The 19,030-nt window shown below is 49.6% G+C and overlaps 1 protein-coding gene across 2 annotated transcripts; it reads right to left on the reverse strand.

The window, feature by feature from the left end:
* Positions 1-251: 251 nt before the first annotated feature.
* CCM2L (CCM2 like scaffold protein) lies at positions 252-15,036 on the reverse strand. 2 transcript variants are annotated; one of them, XM_033094993.1, is made up of 10 exons: positions 14,948-15,036; positions 12,617-12,784; positions 11,564-11,647; positions 11,282-11,465; positions 10,049-10,512; positions 6,413-6,548; positions 4,746-4,809; positions 2,821-2,950; positions 2,382-2,520; positions 252-1,451 (listed from the first exon to the last, which is right to left on the reverse strand). In XM_033094993.1, the coding sequence occupies exons 1-10, from the start codon at positions 14,975-14,977 to the stop codon at positions 1,135-1,137; spliced, it is 1,716 nt and encodes a 571-aa protein (XP_032950884.1). In that variant the 5' UTR covers positions 14,978-15,036; the 3' UTR covers positions 252-1,134. The 2 variants fall into 2 exon arrangements, with proteins under 2 accessions (XP_032950884.1, XP_032950885.1); XM_033094994.1 differs by having other exon boundaries at positions 1,321-1,451; positions 2,382-2,531.
* Positions 15,037-19,030: the final 3,994 nt, after the last annotated feature.

The following is a 19,030-nucleotide window of genomic DNA, read 5'->3' on the forward strand; positions in this document are numbered from 1 at the left end:
GCTGTCCTTATGCTGACTTCTCTCCCTCCCCCGCTCCACCTTCAGACTTTGTTGCTACATCAGACCCCCAAGATGGCTGTCTATGGAGTCTTGGGTGCTTTTCATTTGGGGTTCGAGCATGAAGCTAGGCTGTAATTGAGCTGTGAGGGGCAAGTCCTATTTCCTCTTCCCAAACTGTGCTGAGGGTCTTCTTACATCTCAGTTTCCACCCCATTGCACACAGGGGAAAGACAGGTAAACTGAGTCAGAAAGTGTTAGACCTAGAAGGGAACAGCATTTATTAAGCATCTATCATGTGCCAGACCCAGCACGAAGGTCTTGACCTTTGTTAATTCCCATGACCACCCTGTGAGGTAGGGGGGACCCACCTCATCCGACAGATGAGGAGATAGAGGCACAGAAGCTAGGACACTAACCAGACAGCAGGCTTAGGTCTGTCTGGCTCCAAATCCAAGATCTGAATGAGCAACTTGTTTGGAGTCTTAGCGCCAGGCCTGGGATCCAGATCACACTCCTGTGAGTCAACTGTCAGTGGAGAAAACCCTCGACTTCACAGAGATGATTCAATTCCTGCCACCAGGGGAGGGGACAGCCTTCCATTTAGAGCCTTAAGAAGGCCCTCTACACTACGTAGGACAGTCGTTTTGAGGTAACATCAAAGGAGCCTCAGGAGATTCCCTCAAGTCCCTTTTCCTTTTTTAAAACTTGGTTTCTCAAGCTGTAGAGTAGGAGGAACAGAAATCTCTGGGCTCTGGGAATTCTTTTGTCAGTCGGCCGGCAGGTGGAGCCCATTCATCATCCCTCCCTTTGCCTCCAGAAAGCTGCGGAGTCCGGGAAGGACGGTGTGTCCTGGGGCCGAGCCTCCGGGCTCGTGGGACAAAGGAGGACGCAGCCTCTCCCCGGCTGGCAGAGGGGCTGGCTGAGCCCTGTGTGACAGTCCAGGACTTTAGGGTCTCGCTCCCGGGAGGGCATTCTCGGTACTGCAGAGACTGGAGCCCTGAGGGCAGGGTCCTGGGCAGGGTGTGAGGAGGGACCCTGGGGATGGAACCCCAGGCAAAAGTGAGTGCGACTCAGAGGTGGGATTGCGGGGCCACCCACCCCGCCCCCGCCCTCCGCCTCCGCTGCGGCCACAGGCTACAGGTAGTTGTCTTCATCCGCCTCCCCCTCGCCCGGGGAGCCCCGGGGCTCCTCGTCCGTGCTGTCGTCGTCGTCGTCTGGGGCCAGCGCCTCGATGTCGTGCGTGATGTCAGCCAGCAGCCGGTGAAATGCCTGTGCTTCGGGCCTCTGAGCCGTGCCGTCGTAGCTGCGCACCGCAGAGGCCGACGTGGAGCTCATGCTGCGCTTGATGCGGCCGAAGCTGTCAGTCAGGATGCCACCCTCACGGATGCCCACGCCTTCCAGGAAGCCCTCAAAGTAGCCGATGTCCTGGTCGGGGATGAAGGGCCGCATCCCTATAGGGCGGAGGATCAGGTGACTCTTCAGGGTCCAGCCCCCTCCCCTCCCACAGAATAATCACCTTCTCTGGAGATCTGAGTTCAAATCCTGGCCCTGTCACTCACTAGCTGTGTGGCCTTGCATAATACCTTCATTCTCTGAGCCATAGAAAAATGACATAACTCTAGGCACACAGTTACATGCTCACTACATACTCGCTTATTATTATTATTACAATTGTTATATTCCCATTATTAGCTGTGTGAGCCTCCTTAAATAACTACTCTGAGCCTTAATTTCCTCCCCTGTAAAAACGAGATAATTACACCGCTTATCTCGTTCCGGATGTGAGGATTAAATAAGGTACTACTTAGCACATACTGAGTGCCCCATAAAAGTTGCTTGCTTTTCTTCTATCTCTACTTCTAGCTATGACTTCAGTATTTTACTTTGTTTCTCTGAGCCTCAGTTTCCTCAACTGTAAAATGGGGGCAAATACTTTCTACTTCCTAAAACTGAGGACATTCAATGAGATGATGCTTGGCACGTGATAACTGCCAAATGTATGCTAGCTTATTAATATTATTCCTGTTGTTATTTTTATTAGTCCTCCTTACTACTTGTGTGATCTTGAACAAGTTCCTTAGCCTCTCAGCCTCAGCTTCCTCGTGGGATAAGATAGGAAAAATCATTCCCTCTCCCAGCTTTGCTGTGAAGATGAAATGGCTATACCAGTGCTCTGTTCTTATTGGCTCTGTGACTGCAGGCAAGCCCCTTCCTCTCTCTGCAACTTGGTCTCCTCATATGCTCCATGGATCTCATGATCTTGGCCTTCTCAGAGGCTGAAGGATAAGGAATAAACACTCCCAGTCTGGTGCCTGACCAGGAATGTCATGGACCATGTAGGGGTCTTGGCTGACCCTTAGGGATTGGGGCAGGGGGCTCACCAAGGAGGAGGAACTTCCGCCGGTCTCCATAGAGCTTCAGCAGGCCGGAGCAATAATCCTGGATGGGCAGCCCCAGCCGGTACTCCCGCAACAGCAGTGCAAACTGCTGGATCTCAGGGGGCCCCAGCTTACTCCGCAACTGTGGGGACACTATTGAGATCAATCTCAGGAAGCAACCCCCACCCAAACCCTAAAAGTCCCAGAGCCCTCTCTAAGGGCATATTTGGTCCAGCCCTCCTTTGAAAATGCTAGCTGACATTAGTTTAAGCTCTTCAACAAGCTGGCCTTAGTTTACTCTCCCAACCTCATGTCTTACCCTGCCCTCTGGGGTTTTATCCTTCAGTCATGTCCAGGATTGTTCATGATTCCTGAAATACCCCATGTTTTCTCCAGCCTCCAGGCCTTTGCTTGTGCAGTTTGCTCTGGTGCCCCCACTCACCGTGACCATGTAATCCTGTAACTGCTCTAGGCCCAGGCCGCTGTGGTCGCTGCCGCTGCAGTGGGAGCCATGGAAAGAGGGTGTGGACGTGCCGCTGTAACACGCTTCAAATGTGTCCTGGGAGCCATTGCTACAGGGACAGGCAGAAAGTGGTCCTCACTCACTCACCCCCCTCCAGCTACTCCCTTGTGACAGGTGGAAGGTGGGAGGGCATAGCTACCAGTCCTCGGGGCCTGAGGCCTCATCCCAGGTCCCATTTTCACCTTCAAGGCCCCCCATTATCTGGCCCCTGGCTGCCTCTCGCGCCTCTTTTCACTCTTGTTCTCTGTGCTTAGGTCCCCCTGTCTTCTCTTTTCCTCTAATACTCCAAGTACCTCTTCACCTCTGGGTCTTTGCACATGCTATTCCCTTGGCATAGGATGTCTCTCTCCCTCTATCTTTTGCTGTTCAGTTAATTAAAAAAAAAATTTTTTTTAAGGAGGGCGCAGCTCACAGTGGCCCATGTGGGGATCGAACCGGCAATCCTGGTGTTATCAGCAACACACTCTAAGCAACTGAGCTCACTGGCCATCCCTGTTGAGCTAATTCTTATTCATTGTTAGATATTAAATGTCACCTTCTCAGGAAAGTTTTCCCTGACCCCCCCCAGACTGGATTAGACCCTCTGTCAAATGCAGTCACAAAGTCTGTAAGTCTGCTCATGACATACAAGGACTTTCCAGATCTCCCCACCAAACATCCTCTCTGACCACTCTCTCCCTTACACCCTCTGCCAAAGCCACAGTGGCCTCCTGGCTGCTCCTCAAACATACCCAGCTTTATCCTGCTTCAGAATATTTGCAATTGCTGGTCCCTATACCTGGAGCACTTCTCCTCCAGGTCTTAGTTCCTCATCAACTGAGGGGCCCTCCTGACTTCCCAGCTGAGGTCATGTCCCCAGAGCCTCTCTCTCAGCACTCTGCGCTTCTCTTTTAGTGCTTCTTACCATTAATACTTGTTACTATTAAATAATGGTTTCTTTGTGTCCTGTGCTAGACTGTAAACCATGCCTGAGTAGGGACCTTGGTTTTCTTCATTTGCTGAATACCTACTATGGTCTAAGCACAGGTCTCATCCTTGTTTTGTTCCCCACTATATCCCTAGCATACAGCACAGTGCCTGGCACATGGTGTGTACTCAATAAATGTTGCTTAATAAAAAGTCAACCTGCCTCCTGGTCTTTACATTGTCCCAGAACCATCTTCCATTATCTACAGGGTAGCAGTATAGCTTAGTGGGGATAGATAGATAGATAGATAGATAGATAGATAGATAGATAGATAGAGATACAGATATATAAAATCCTATATTTTCTAGTTTTGCTGGTTGTGGCTATGTGATCAAGTTCTGGCCAATGAGATGTAAGCAGAAGTCATTAGAGGATGTTTGGAGATCTGGAATTCCAGCAATGCTCTTTAAAGAGGCCCCTGCATGCTACCATGATGGCTGGAGCTATAACCACCATCTTGAGCCATGAGGTGGCCTTGAAAATGGCCATCTTGTATAAACCACTCTTTTTTTTTTCAGGGTTTTTCTATTACATGGAGCCAAAACTATAGTAAACCAAAATGATTTTTTGGCATTAGCTGTGATTTTGGACTCTGCAAGCCATTGTGTCTGGATGACTGGGAGAGAATCATACGCCGACATGGGCCCACTTCTGGGTTCTGGTTGCACCCCGGGTCTCTCAGGGGTACAGATCCTACGAGCTCATGAGAGCTCAGTTTACCTCCCATCCTCAGTGCCCAGTGTCTCAGCACAGATCAAGGTGCGGTCACTTTCTCTCACTCTTTCTTGCCCAAAGGGATCTCAAAAATTCTAGAAAAGCAACCCAGGTGCACAGGTCGGGAGGTAAGAGTGGGGTCCCCAGCAAGGATGGTACCCACAAGGAGCTGCAGCAGCTGAAGTCAGCGTCATAGGCGTAAGTCCCGTCGGTTCGGCAGCTCTCACCTGGAAACAGCAGAGTGTCAGAGATGGCAAAGCAGGGACCAGCATCCCTGGCTCCTGAGGCCCCCAACCTCAGCCCCCACCCTGGGGTTGGAATGATGGCTGGAGCACAAATGGCCCTGTAAGCAACTATAAGGATGTTGTTAGTTTTTAATTGGGCAGCTACTGGAAGCTTCTGACCATGATTCCTGCCCTTCCCCCCGACACATAGTCAACCTTCGGTGACTCACCTCCCATCTCCTGGCCCTCAACTTTCCCAGCATTGGGACAATCCCACCTTCCTGCCTACCTCATGGGAAATTTGGGTATAGCAAATGAAGGCAAAGGGGAGGGCCTATTTTGAAAACTATGTGTTTAAGATGAGACAAAAAAGAACTTTGAGAGGGAAGGAACTCAACATCTAGAAAGGAAAGAAGTACCATTTACGAAGAGCTTGCTCTGTACCTAGCCCTGGGAGCCCACTGAATCCAGGTATGCGTCTCACCTTCTGATCTTGGCTCACTCAGTGTCACTTCCTCAGGACACTCCCCTGACTTCCCAGGGGAGGGCAGTTCCTCATGATAAGTTCTCATAGCATAGAGTGTGTGGTTACATGGTAATTGTGTGACTACTTCTTTACTGTCTGCCTACTTCAGCAATGCAAGGCTCATGAGGGCAGGGCCACATCTATTATAATTTTGCTCACCAGTGTATCCCAGTAATTAGCAGGATCTAACACATAGTACCTACTCAATACATATGTCTATGCTGAACCCACAGTTCCCACAGATGGGAGTGCCTCCAGAAGTAACGAGCCAGCTCCTTGTTGCTGGAACTAGGCAAACAGGGACCATGTTGAAGGGGCTGTGGCTGAGGAAATTCACTGAGTGGCCTTGAGGGCAGCATGGGGAGTAAAGCTGTTGCAGATAGAAGCTTTAGAATCAGACACACCTGGGTTTGAATCCTGACTCTGCCACTTACTAGCTGTGTGAACTTGAGCAATTTATTGACTACTCTGGGCCTTAATGTCATCATCTTTAAAACTGGAATCATGTCCTCAGAGAGTTATTGCATCCATTCAAAAAATACTTGAGCATCTGTGATGTCCCTGGTCCCATGCTAGGCACAGGGACACAGTGGCTAACAGGATGGACAAGGTTGCCATGAGGATTAAATGAGATTTGGCACATTGGCCTGTCTTGGCACATAGTTAGTGCTCAGTAAACGCCTCTATTGGTCTCATTCTCATTCCAGCCCTTGATTGCATTCAAGAATGGGTCTGGAAATGTTCGTTTTGACCTACTGCCCTAATGCTCAGTAAACAGACAATGCATGTGCTTAGGTTTCTGCAAAAGCAGTGACACCAAAAACAAAAGGGAGAGAGAAAAGTTCAGCTCTGAGGGACTCGTTCTGAATCTGACAATCAGAACACCTACGAAGAAGCTAGGTGTGAGGTAATTATGAAAAGTCACACTTTCTTTTAACTCTATGTCAGGGGTATACTGTAATTGCATTAGAGATCAGGACCCCTCAAGGTTTTCATTAGCCCTAAGTCCTGGGGTAACCCCCCTCTCCTGGACTTTTGGGATGTTTCACAGGAGGAGAGGCCAGGAGTTCAATTACTCACTGCGGCTGCAGAGCCATGGCCGTTCGGGAGTGGATGTGTAATGGTAGCCGGCCCGGTCCACACACTCGATGCTCTGGTCCCCATAGATGATCTGGAAGACCTGACAGATGAGGGCGCAGGACTCCTCGGCAGCATCCTGGAGGAGGACAGAGCTCAGGCCCTCTCCAACGACCGGGATGCCCCTGCTCCCTAACACAGTGTGAGGAGTCTCACACACACACCTACAGAGGCCTTTAAATTGACTTTGAGGATATTTCCCATCAAAATAATATGGCTTCTCTCTGGGTCTTGGACCTCTTTATAGAACCCAGGGATGATTCTAACCCTTCTGTCCTGAAAAATGCATACATGCATCCCCAACTTCTGGGGGATTAATGGGCCCTCCTGAAGTTTATCTAAAATAAATCCTAATTTATTTTAATTTATAGGTATCGTATTTCCCCAAGAATAAGACCTACCCCCAAAATAAGCCCCAGGTAAGATCATCAGCCAGACAGATGCATTTAGAACGTTATGACGATGTTCCAGAAGATGACATGTCTGTATTTGAATAAATGCAGATTGTTCTACATGAAAAAATAAGACATCCCCTGAAAATACGCCCTAATGCGTCTTTTGGAGCAAAAATTAATATAAGATCTGTTTTTATTTTGGGGGAGACACAGTAGGAAGCTGAGACCCAGAGAGGTAAAGTGATTAGCCAGGACTAGAACCCAGGTCTCCTAATACCTAGTAGGTGGAGGAAGAATTAAATGTATGAAAATTTTAGGCTTAACATAGTACTACTACCAGATACATATTTAGACATGAGCTTCCTGGCACCCAAGGCAAAAGTGAAAGCAAGCATAAACTTCAGTCTCTGAAAGAAGCAAGGAATGTAAGTTCTCAAGTGACAACTTTTGGAGATTGCAAATTTGAGGAAGAATTTGCCTCTTCGTGTCTTCACGTAAGAGACACAAAAAGACCATAACTGATGAAGAGGTCATCTCCATGAAGGCATTTCCTGGTTTGTGAATCTAAAAAAAGCCCAGGGTGTAAATTAAAATATAACCCTGGATAGGTATTTTGGGATGGGGGAATGTAGTAATCATTAAACCAAAATCGAACTTTACAATAACCCTACAAAATGGACAAGAAAGAGAGGATCCTTATTTTATAGTTAAAGACACTGAGGATTAAAATGGTTAAATGGCTTGCCCAGGCTCATACAGCAGGCTCATGGCATTGGTTAATGTTGGCACCCAGGTTTTTTGACTAACACCTGTACCCTCCCTGGGACCACAATGTTTCAGATAGGAGGCCAGACGCTAAGGTACTCCTGGAAAACAACTCTTCATTTATTTATTTATCTCACAAATTCTCATTTGGTCCTACTGTGTGACAGGTACTGGGCCAGGCTCTGGGGTCTCAGAGGTGAATTGGTTGAAGTCTGTACCCTACAGCTCTCACAGTCCAGTGGGATAAACAGGGCACAAACTCACTTTCCCTATGGAAACTGGATCTCCTCCTTATCACTGCCACCTTCTTGGTTTCTTCTTGGCTCCCATCACAGGTATAATAAATATGATTTACTTGATCCACTCATTCAATATTTATTGAGTACGTATTATGTGCTGGGCACTGTTCTAGGAGCCAGAGATACCACAGTGGACCACCCAGCACTCACAGGTCTCTTTCACTCTACAACGACACCAGAAAGAGATGAGGCTAGAGAGGAAATGGGGATGGTGGTTGGAAACACTATTACCGTGTTTCCCCGAAAAGAAGACCTCGCCGGACAATCAGCTCTAATGTGTCTTTTGGAGCAAAACTTAATATAAGACCCAGTCATATATTATATATTACCCAGTCTTATAGTATAGTAAAATAAGACCGGGTCTTATATTATTTTTTGCTCCAAAAGACATATTGGAACTGATTGTCCGGCTAGGTCTTATTTTCGGGGAAACACGGTATCAGGTGGATGGCCTTATAAGTAGTTTTAAGGACATTAGCTTTTATTCTGAAGGAAAAGGGAAGCTGAAAGATTTTGAACAGTGACGCAGTGTGACTTAAATGCTCACAGGACTAACTGCCCTGACCATGTAGGGGACCAGATTGTAAACAAGGGTCAGACCAGTGAGGGGTGACTGCATGATTCAGATGATAGGAGATGGGGCATGGACCTGGGTGGGGGCAGTGTGGGGTGGGGAGAAGCAGATGGGTTTTGGTTATATTTTAAAAATAGGGCCAAAATGATTTGTTGACAGAGTGGATATGGGCTGTGTGAGAGAGAGGGGAGCCAAGGATCCCTGCAAGGTTGTGGTATGAGCAACAGAAGGACAGGGCTGCCATTCATCAAGATAAGGAAGAAAAGGGAGGAGCAGGTTTAGGGGAGAAGATTGGGAGCTCAGCTTCGGATGTGTTAGGTTTGAGAAAGTCATTAGACCTTCCAACGGAGGGTTGAGTGGAGGAACATGTCTGGAGATGTGGTGAGAAACTTTGGGGGAATTCTCAGTGTTTTAAATGTCCTGAGGCTAGAGGAGATGACCTAGAAATGAGTGTAAAGGAGAGGAGATGAGAGGATCGAGGACGATGCCTGGGGCACTTCAACCTCCAGAACTTAAAGAGAAGAAACCAGCTCCTGAGAAGGAGCAGCCAGGAGAGTAGGAAGAAAAGCAAGAGAATGTGGAGAGCTGGAAACCAAATGAGAAACTGTTTCAAGGGAAAGCGAGTCAGCTCTGGAGCCTGCGTTTACTGGTCATTATCCATCTCTCCCTCTGGACAGGCACCATGTCTGTTTTATTCACCACAGTTTATATACAGAGAGAGTCAGGGCTCCCTGGGTCAGAGGAAAAGCTGAGAAGGGTCAGGGCTGGAAGGTGTTGTCAGACTCTGAGCTCCCTACCAAAGGACACCAAATATGTCTTGTTTCTCTCTATCCACAGCACCTAGCCCAATGCCTGGCACAAGCTGGTGCTCAGTAAATATGGCCAAATGAATAAAAGCAAGGTGAACGTGGAGGATGGGTGGGGGGAGGGTAGGCAAAGCAAGAAGAACAAAAAGGCTTCTGCCTTGGGTGATGGACAGTCACCAAGAGTACAGGCTCTGAATTTCCTGGGTCCCAATGTTGAAATCACCACCTGCTTCCTGTGTGACCTTGCACAAGTTACTTAGCCTCTGGGTTCGGTTTCTTCTCTACAGAATGGGGGTGGTTGAACTATTTGCCTCTACGGGATCCTGTGAGAATGAAATAAGTCAATGCTGGTTCTGTGTCTGGCATGGGTTGGCATTCGATTCGTGCCAGTGATTACAGTCCTCATGATTGTTACTGTGGTAGTGCGGATATTTACGAGATTGGATAAGGAACAGGGTTGAAGAAGGGGTTAGATCAAGTCTGTTTTAGCTATTTTCAGTTTTCATTCCACTGGGACAGCAAGGAGGAAGTGTCCTGGAGGGGTCCAAGGTTGGAGTTCGGAAGCCTTTTGGCGTCATGGGCACACAGGAAGTACCTGAATCAATCCCAGGTAGGGCCGAAGGAGGGAGGAGAGGCCAGAGTAGACCCCAGGAACCTCATGAATGGGGTGAGGGAGCGCCGCTCACCCCGGACGTGCCCGGGAGGCAGGGCACAGGGGGACAGGGTGCCCTTGGGCTCACCCTGTTGGCCACAGCCAGGATGACGAGGTTGCAGTAGGCGTCTGGGCTGGGGTCCTGCGGGTCGAGAGGGTTGGGGCCCGGGTGGCGCCGCTCCCAGCTGCCGCCGCCGCCCGCCTGCCTCCGCTCCCAGCTGCCACCCGGCTTGCCCGCGCCGCCGCCGCCGCCACCGTGCCGCCGTTCCCAGCTGCCGCTGAACGTCTGCCGCCGCTCCCAGCTGCCGGACGCCCGGGCCCCCGCGCGCTGGCGCTCCAGGCTGCCGCCGCCGCCGCCGCCGCCCCCAGCCCGGGCCTCGGCGCCCGCGCCCCCGCCCCACGCCATCCGCCAGTCTAGGCTGCAGATGGTGTGGCGCCGCTCGGTGGTGCCCACCCGCCGCTTCTCGGGAGCCGCGCCGGGCGGGCCCGGGTCACGCCCTGCGCCGCCGGGGCTGGCGTCTACCCCGGCAGGCACTGGGTCCACACCCAGACCTAGGAGAGGCCGGGTGGCTGTCAGCGGCAGGAGCCAGCTAGGGGACCCGACCCGGCCTTCCAGAGGCCCCGCCGCGCCTGGCCCCGCCCCTGGCCTCAGGCCCCACCCCTGGCTTCAAAGTTCTGAGGCCAGACCCGCCCCCAACACCGCGACTTTACCCTCCAGCCTCGCTCCCGGCTCCACCCCTGGTTTTGGCTCCGCTACGGTAGCTGTTCCCACCCACGCCACCCCACCCCATCTCGATTCCCTTTAGTCTGTGGGTGATGGTCGGGCTGTCTCTCCCTTTGTACCCTTAACTCGGACCCTGCGCCTCGCGCCTGGCCTCAGGCCCCGGCACTAGTTTGCGGTGCGATCTGAGCTCTCACCGGCTACCACAGCCCCGAGCCCCGCCCCCTGACTATGGCCCCGCCCCTAGATCAGACTCCGCCCCTCGTCCAAAGTTCCACCCTACCCTCCGAGCGCAGCAGCCACGCTTCCCTTCACCACACCACCCTTCACCACGCCCTGCCCTGACCTCAGGACTCTCTGGCTTCTCTACCTTTCCCAGGCTTTCTCAGGATCGTGGGACAGGCCGCCCACTCTTCAAACTCAACCTTGGTCTCGGTCTTATTGCATATGGCCGTGGCCTGCTCCTAGTTTCTGGGTAGGGTAGTCAGACCATTTCCATCATCCATCATTCAGCCTCAGGGCCCACCCTTGGCCCTAGGAGCCCTTTCTCTCCTCTTTCACCTCTTGGCTCTGTCCCTCTGCAGGGCCCTCCCGCTGTACCTGTCTTAAGCACCAGCAGGTGCAGCGCGTCGTCCTGCAGGTAGGAGGCAGCGGCGATCTCGTGAGTGGGGATGCGCAGGATGAGCTCCTCGTTGTCGCGCCAGGTGAGCAGCAGGCAGCGGGCTGACAGGCTCAGGATGCTGTCCTGCTCCGCCGTGGTCTTCAGCGGCAGCTCCTTCAGCTGCTGCGGGGGTGGGTGGGATCTCTTGAGTCCCCCAGGGCCTTGGGTGGGAAAGGGAGAAGGGGACAAGGCCCTACCCTCTCCCTTCCCCACAGCCTCACCCTGGCCGTGTCCAGCAGCTGCAGGAGTTCGTCCCGGCTGGAGGGGTTCAATGAGGAGGTCACCCAGGTGAGGTGGCCTAGGAACTGGATGGGAAACAGGGGTGGGGTGGGGAGAGTGGTGGAAGAAGGGCAAGAGAAGTCACCCTGAAGCCTTGGAGGACCCTGCCCTCCTCACTGTCGTAGTGCTGGTAGACTGAGATAGAAATATCTGAATTAATAATAAGAACCTGATAATAACTCTGCCTGTCGTAGAAGCCAGACGCAGACCTGAGAGATTTATGTACAGTCACTCATTCATCCTCACTTTAAGGATTAGAAAACTAAGGCACAGCAAAGGTAAATAGCATGCCCAATATTATATCACTAGAAAGGGCAAAACTGGACTCCACACACCAGAGCCCACACTCACTACTAGCTTACATTGCCTGAAAACGTCATTATTTAGCTGCAACAGTATCAAAAGTCACTATAATACCTCGAAAGGACTGACCACCTGTGAATTCCCGCTTGACCTGAGTGGCTCTGTCCCCGCCCCCAAGCACGTTTCAAATGACGGTGCAAGTCACTCACCCTCTTTAGGATCTTGTGGCAGAAGTTAAATGGAAAGGGGAAAATGTTGTATGAAATAAGTGTACAATTTTGTCAGAAAAACTATGTCCCAAATCAATAAATTAATTCTTCATTTATTCTTAATAACTTAATGTTATCACTTAACTTCAGTGTTATTCCATCAATATAATAATTAACTTTTTTCATTATTTTTAATTTTATCCTTCTTGGTGAATTTCACTAATCACACTTTTTCTCTCTTTTTTTAATTCTCTATGAAATTTAAGTCTCCAGTTTTTAAATGGATTTATTTGTTAGCTTTTCTCTCCATAGAGGGTTGCCAGATAAAATACAAGATGCCAGTTAATTTTGAATGTCACATAAATAACAGATACTTTTTCAGTTTGGTTTTTTTTTAGTATTTTTAGTCTCATGCAGTATTGGAACATATATTAACGCTTTTCAACCCAAGATTGTGCCCACCTCTTCTCATTCCACACCCACCTTGACCTCTTTCTCCAGGTAGTCACACAGCAGAATCTGGGGGTCGATGAGGTAGTCAGGGGGATAGAGGGGCATGGAGTGCAGGGGCCGGCGGCTCACACTGCTCCGAAAGGCTGCCCGGCGTGCCGCCTTGGGGAACACCAGCCTCCGGATAGGGGATACAAAGCCCTGGGGAAAGTGGGGGAATAACATTGATAACAGCAACTGAGTTTCTAGAGAACTTACCACGCTCAGGATTTCACTTACATCACCAAATTTAATTCTCACAAAGACTACAGAAGGGGTACGTCCGTAATCCCCATTTTACAGGCAGAAAAACTAAGCCTCAGAGAGAGAACTAGCTGATAAGGTCACCAGCGAGTAGTGGTAAAACCAATTGCTCACCCTGGTCAGTCTGGATCCAAAACCTCCATTCTAAACACCAAGGTGAGGTGGAGGCCCTGCCAAGACCCTGGCTGAGGCAATTACAGAAAAATACTAAGATTCCATGTGGCTGGATGGTGGGTGCATAGGTATTTGTGAAGCTCTTCTCTGTGCTTCCTAAAAGTTAGAAATAGTTAATAAGTACACGGAAGTATAATTCAGCGGGCACCTGCATAAAAATGGCCTGGAGCAAGGTTAAAGGTGCAAATTCCAGGGCCCCTGCTCAGCCCAACAGAATCCAGTTCTCACAGGAAAGTTTGAGCACTACTCTAGAGCATGCAGGTCTCGGTGCGTGATTCCTGGATGCCCGCCGCCACCGCCAGCAGCAGCACCTGGGAACTTGAGAGAAATGTCCGTTCTTGCGCTCTACCTCAGACCTGATGGATCAGAACTTGGGGATGAGACCCAATGATCCAGGTTTTAACAACGGTTCCAGGTGATTCTGATGCATCAAGTTTTAAAACCAATATCAGGGAGCCTGGATGGGGTATATGGAAGCTCTGAGTAATGAGAACAAACGATCTCATTGGAAAGCGCATTCCAGCACGAGGCTTTCAGGCAGATGTGCACAAGCCTAGAGAAGCTGCGTGAGGTCTGCTGTGGCTGAATGATTATGTCAACAAGTCATAGCGTCCTTGATTGCCAGCTATGCAGCTGGGACTTTATCCTGTGTATGTGTGAGTGGGCTGGAGAGGTAAATGTTTTGTCTGTGGCCCTGAATGGTCCTGCTCATTTTACCCCACACTGCCTCTCACTTCCGCCCTCCAGCTACAGGGCCATCTTTCAGTTCTTCCTCCTTGCTATATTCATTCCCACCACCGGGCTTTTGCACGTGCTATTCCTCTGCCTGAAGCATTCTTCCCTATCCTCTTTCCTTCCACCCATCAGATCTCAGCTCAAACTGACCAATCTAGGGCTGAGTCCCTAATATCCTGTCTCCCAGCACCGTGTATGGAACATTTTATGCAATGTTGCATTAAATACTTTGTTTAAAAAATTGATAGTTGCCTCCCCCATGAGACTGAGCTCCAGGGAGGGAGCAGGGACCTTGCCTGGCTTTGCTCATCACTGCATCATCGACGGCACCAGGCATAGTGCCTGGCACATAATAGGTGCTCAGTAAATATCTGTAGAAGGAATGAATCCAGAGAAAACATGCACATCCATCTTGGCTCCCTTCTGAGCCCTTGTGATTCACGAGGGAGCCTTTTGGAACAGCCTGACCTACGTTTCCTGGGAAAAGAGGACTCGGTGGAGCTGAGAGTGGGACTTGGAGTCCGAGGGGCTCCCTGAACTGCAGGTGAGATGCTCAGAGAACCAAACTAGAACTTCTTAGAGTCAGGAAGGAGTGAGAACCTAAGGGGTGGAGGGAATAACCCCTAGGCTGAGGCCTTAGGAGTGAGCTCTGGTATAAAGATGGGGAGGGGCAGACTAGACTGGAACCCAGCAGGGGAGCAGGTATGAGTCTCAAGCCAGAATAGGCAGCGTCAGCACAGAATTGCCCTGGCTGAGGTCCTTCTGTCTGGGAGAGTAGGGAGCAGAGGAATGGGACTGTTGGGTGTCTGTCCCTGGTCTGAGAAGCTGCAGGAGGGAACCCCCAAAAACACCAGGGAAGGAGGTTGGAACCGTCTCCCAAACAAATCTGTCTGGCCGGGTTTCCCTGGAAGGTGCCTGTCTGTTTGTCTGTACATTACAAGGGTGGCAGAAGCCACTGAGAGCAGGAGGAGACCGGTTAAGGAGTTTGGAGCCCAAATGTCTGGCTGTCCAAGGGTGGGGAGGAAGGTCCTTCCAAATGGGAAAAAAGCCCTACCTATGCCCTCACTGCCGAGCACCCCCACCCCAGACTTCCCATTTCCCCAGCTCTGGGGACATTTCTCTGCCCTGCGTCCCTCCCAACCTCCCACCTACCTTTTTCCCTTTCTTGACTTCATATTCCATGGTGAATCGTCCCTTCTACTTCTGCCACCCTACTGGCCACCCCTTCCACTCTCTCCCCCCACACAGCTCCTTTGTTCTTTTTCCTGCCTGGTCGGAAACTCCACCAGCTCTGGAGTTCCTGCCCCTCCTGTCTGATAGTGAGCAGAGGTGGAGGGGGCTGGACGCAGCCTAGGGACCCTTCAGCTCAACAGTGGAAGCCCAGCTCGAGCAACTGACCTGAGGAGACAACCTCTAGGCCTCCAGCCAGAGGCTTGCTATGGAGGGGGCTTGGGAGTTGAATAAGGCTGGGGAAGGGTCCCCTAAATATGGAGTCCGAAACTCCCAAGTCCTACTTCTACTTCTGTCGCTGACCTGGCTGTGTGACCTTGGTAAGCCAGGTCAGTTACCCCTTTCACAGCCTCACTTTCCACCTCCCACTATAAATGGGGAGTAAATGTTGCCTCCTTTCTGGGCTGCTGTGGTGAGAACTAAATGAAAGAGCAGGTAGAAAAATACATCATAAACTATAGAATACTGTGTCCAAGCAAGTTATAATTTAAAAAATTAATTATTACTATTAAGGAAAGCAGTATGCATGAGCTTTGGAGATAGGCGGCCTGAGGTTGACTCCTGTCTTTGACACTTACTAGGGTTATGACCTTCGTCAAGTCCCTTAATCTCTCGTGCCTCAATTTCCCCATCTATAAAATGGGCATAATACCAGTCTGACCTCATAGTGAACTTGTAAGGATTAAATGCACTTAGAAGAGCTCCTGGCACATATGAAGTGCTTAATAAATCTTAACTATTTACTTTCCTATGTGTCTGTGTATCCTGGGCTATTTTACTGTCTCTTGGGAGAATATTAGGGAGGCAAGGCTCCCTTTGTAGTTCTGTGCTGAGCACCTTATGTATTTCATCTCACTTATTCCTCATAACATTGGGGTACCATTATTATAGCCATCATACAGATTTTAAGAACAAGCTCAACTGCAGAGGCTGACCCAAGAAGGTCACACAGTGAATAAGAGGAGGACCCGGGATTTCTGCCAGCTCTGGATCTGAAGCCAAGTTTCTTACCTCTAGGGCCAATGCACTCCGTATACCCCACCCAGGACAGTTGGAAAGGTTCTGATTGACCTGTCTTCCCCTTGCCATGACACCTGGGTTCCAGAGACCCACACTCTGGAACTGATTTGCTGTATGATCTAGGACAGGTTACTTATTGTAACCTCTCTGGGCCTCAGCGTCTTCATCTTTGCAATGGGAACAATGACCCCACAGCCTTGCCCTGCACTCAGAGATGTGGCAAGGAGACATCAGGCCCTGGATGAGAAAAGTGGTTGGAAATTGTGAAGTGCAGGGGCCAATGCATAGGATTGTTTTTCTGAAAGTGTGGGTGTGCCAGGTCAGTGCCCGTTGGAGCAAGGGTCAGAGCTCCCACTGCTTCTGCGTGTGAGGGCCACAGAAGACTCCTAGCCATTAGCCTTTCCCCTTACCTCCCTTCCTTTTTCCGGGGAGGGGAAATGGCCAGCCTGCTTAGTGCAAGCTCACACAGCCACTCCCTCCTGCTTCTCTACATCCTGCCAGTCACCTCCCAGCAGCAGGAAGGGAGATCTCCATGAGCCTGTGGCCAACCGGAAAAGGCCAGGATGTTGCTATCCCTGACTGTTCCTGACATCAAAACTCCCATTTAACCCCTTGAGCAAATCCCGAATTCCCACCCTCAGAATGGCAGCAGAGAATGAAAGATGGTCTCTTGCTCTGGCACCTCCATGACTGGCTTTTGCAAGCCTCTTCCTCTCTCTGAGCCTCAATTTCCCTATCTGTAAAATGGGGACGCTTATTATTCCTGGACTAACTCCAAACATCACTGAGCTTCTGGGCTTCTCAAGTAGGACAAGAAATGTTCTGAATGCCACTAGAAATAGCAAACTATCCATATTCTCTGCAGTGCCCACCCCAGGGCTATGAACTAATCAAATGCTTAGTAAACGTCAGTGGAAGTAGGTGGAGGAAACAGGTGGACCTAGGTTCAAATGTGTGTGACCTTGAACAGGTAGTTCATCTCTCAGAGCCCAGAGTTCTCATGTGTCAAAAGCAGGATAATGATGGTGATTGCCTCTGCTGCAGGAGTTAAATGAAAATAGTAGCATACAGTGGTAACATTTATTATTAGCTTGTGAATCATAAAACAGTTGAATAAAATAAAGTCCCTGCTTTCAAAGACAGTTGTGGCAAATAGGATTCATCTTGAGCCACTTCCAGTTGATTGGCAGGGGCTGCTTGGAGCTCTGTGGAGAGGATAAACACCAGATCTACTCCCAGAATGAAAAAGGATTGATTATCGATGCCTGCCATGGGACAGGAGGGGGGCACATGGCAGCTGGCGTATCATGCATATGCCGACCCTGACCTGGTTAGAGAGAAAGACACATAGGCAAAGAACTCTGAAATACGGCAAGTGACTAGTCTGGGAAGGCAGACTCAGGAGTCATTCACCAAGCCCGTGGTATTCAAGCCAAGCCTTGAAGGACATGTGGTAGGAAGGTCTAGGCAGAGGGAATAGCTTGAGCAAACACATGGTGCCTGAGTTGCGATGCTTTTGGCTGCAAAGAATAAGCTACTTGATCAAAGGTGGATTAGACTAGGGCGGCCGGATGGCTCAGTTGGTTAGAGCACGAGCTCTTAACAGGGTTGCCGGTTCAATTCCCACATGGGCCAGTGAACTGTGCCCTCCACAACTAGATTGAAGACAACGAGCTGCCGCTGAGCTGTCGGTGGTTCCCCAATATCCCCTCCTCCCCCCCAAAAAAGTAAATAAATAAAATAAAATTTTAAAAATTTTAAAAATTAAATTAAAAAGGTGGATTAGACTACAAGGACAATTTATTATCTCTTCAGACAAGACGTCCAATGGTGAGTGATTCCAGGGCTGGTTAATTGAGCATCTCAAAAATGGCATCAAGTTCTTTACATTTTTCTGCTTTGCTGGTGGTATGGACTGAATTGTGCCTCCCCAAATTTATATGTTGAAGCACTAACACCCAGTAGTACTTCAGAATGTGACTGTTTTTGGAGATAAGTTAAAATGAGACCAAAGAGTAGGTTCTAGTTTAATCTGACTGGTGTCGTTTTGCTTTGTTGTTTTTTAATTTTTAATTTTTTATTATTGAGAAACAGCATGTTTCTCCAGGGCCCATCAGCTCCAAGTTGTTGTCCTTCAGTCTAGTTGTGGAGGGCGCAGCTCAGTTGCGGGGGGCGCAGCCCACCATCCCATGTGGGAATTGAACTAGTAACCTTTGTTGTAAAGAGCTCGTGCGCTAACCAACTCAGCCATACAACTCAGCCATCCGGCCGCCCCATGGTGTCGTTTTAAGAAGAGGCAATTTGGACACACAGACACCACGCATGCACACATGGAGAGGAAAAAACACGTGAGGACACTATGAGAAGGTGGCCGTCTGAAAGTGAAAGCAAGAGGCCTCAGAAGAAACCAATCCTGCTGACACCTTGATCTTGGATTTCTAGCCTCCAGAATTGTGAAAAAATAAATTTCTGCTGTTTAAGTCATCCAGTCTGTGTTATTTTGTCACGGCAGCCCTAGAAAACTCATATAGCCGACAAGATGGCTGTTGTGGCTTTAGGAGTAATACATCCTTCCTTAGCCTGCTTTTGATGTCATCAACCCTTGTTGAAGCCAAGGGTTTCCCCTTCTTGTATGTCTTTTTATTGTAACAGAAAACCTTTCTTAGAGATTCTTCAAAAAACTTTTCTTAGGAACCTCAGGGTCAGATGTATTAGCCAGGATGTATTTGGGCTATAACTAAGATTGAAATAACAGTGGCTTAGACATAGACGTTTATGTCTTCTATCACTTAAGAGGTCCACAGCAGGTATAGGAACTCCGTGTATGCAGGACCCAGGGCCTTCCTACCTTCTTACTCCACCATACTATGGTTTTGCTTTCGACTTCAAGATGGCTCTCCACACAGCTGTAGTCCAGCCAGTTGGAAGGGCAAACAGAGCCAGGGGAGAGCACAACCCCTCTTTTTAAAGGGATGATCTGGAAGT

Source organism: Rhinolophus ferrumequinum, chromosome 23 (genome assembly GCF_004115265.2).
Source record: "Rhinolophus ferrumequinum isolate MPI-CBG mRhiFer1 chromosome 23, mRhiFer1_v1.p, whole genome shotgun sequence".
NCBI classification, from domain to species: Eukaryota; Metazoa; Chordata; class Mammalia; order Chiroptera; family Rhinolophidae; genus Rhinolophus; species Rhinolophus ferrumequinum.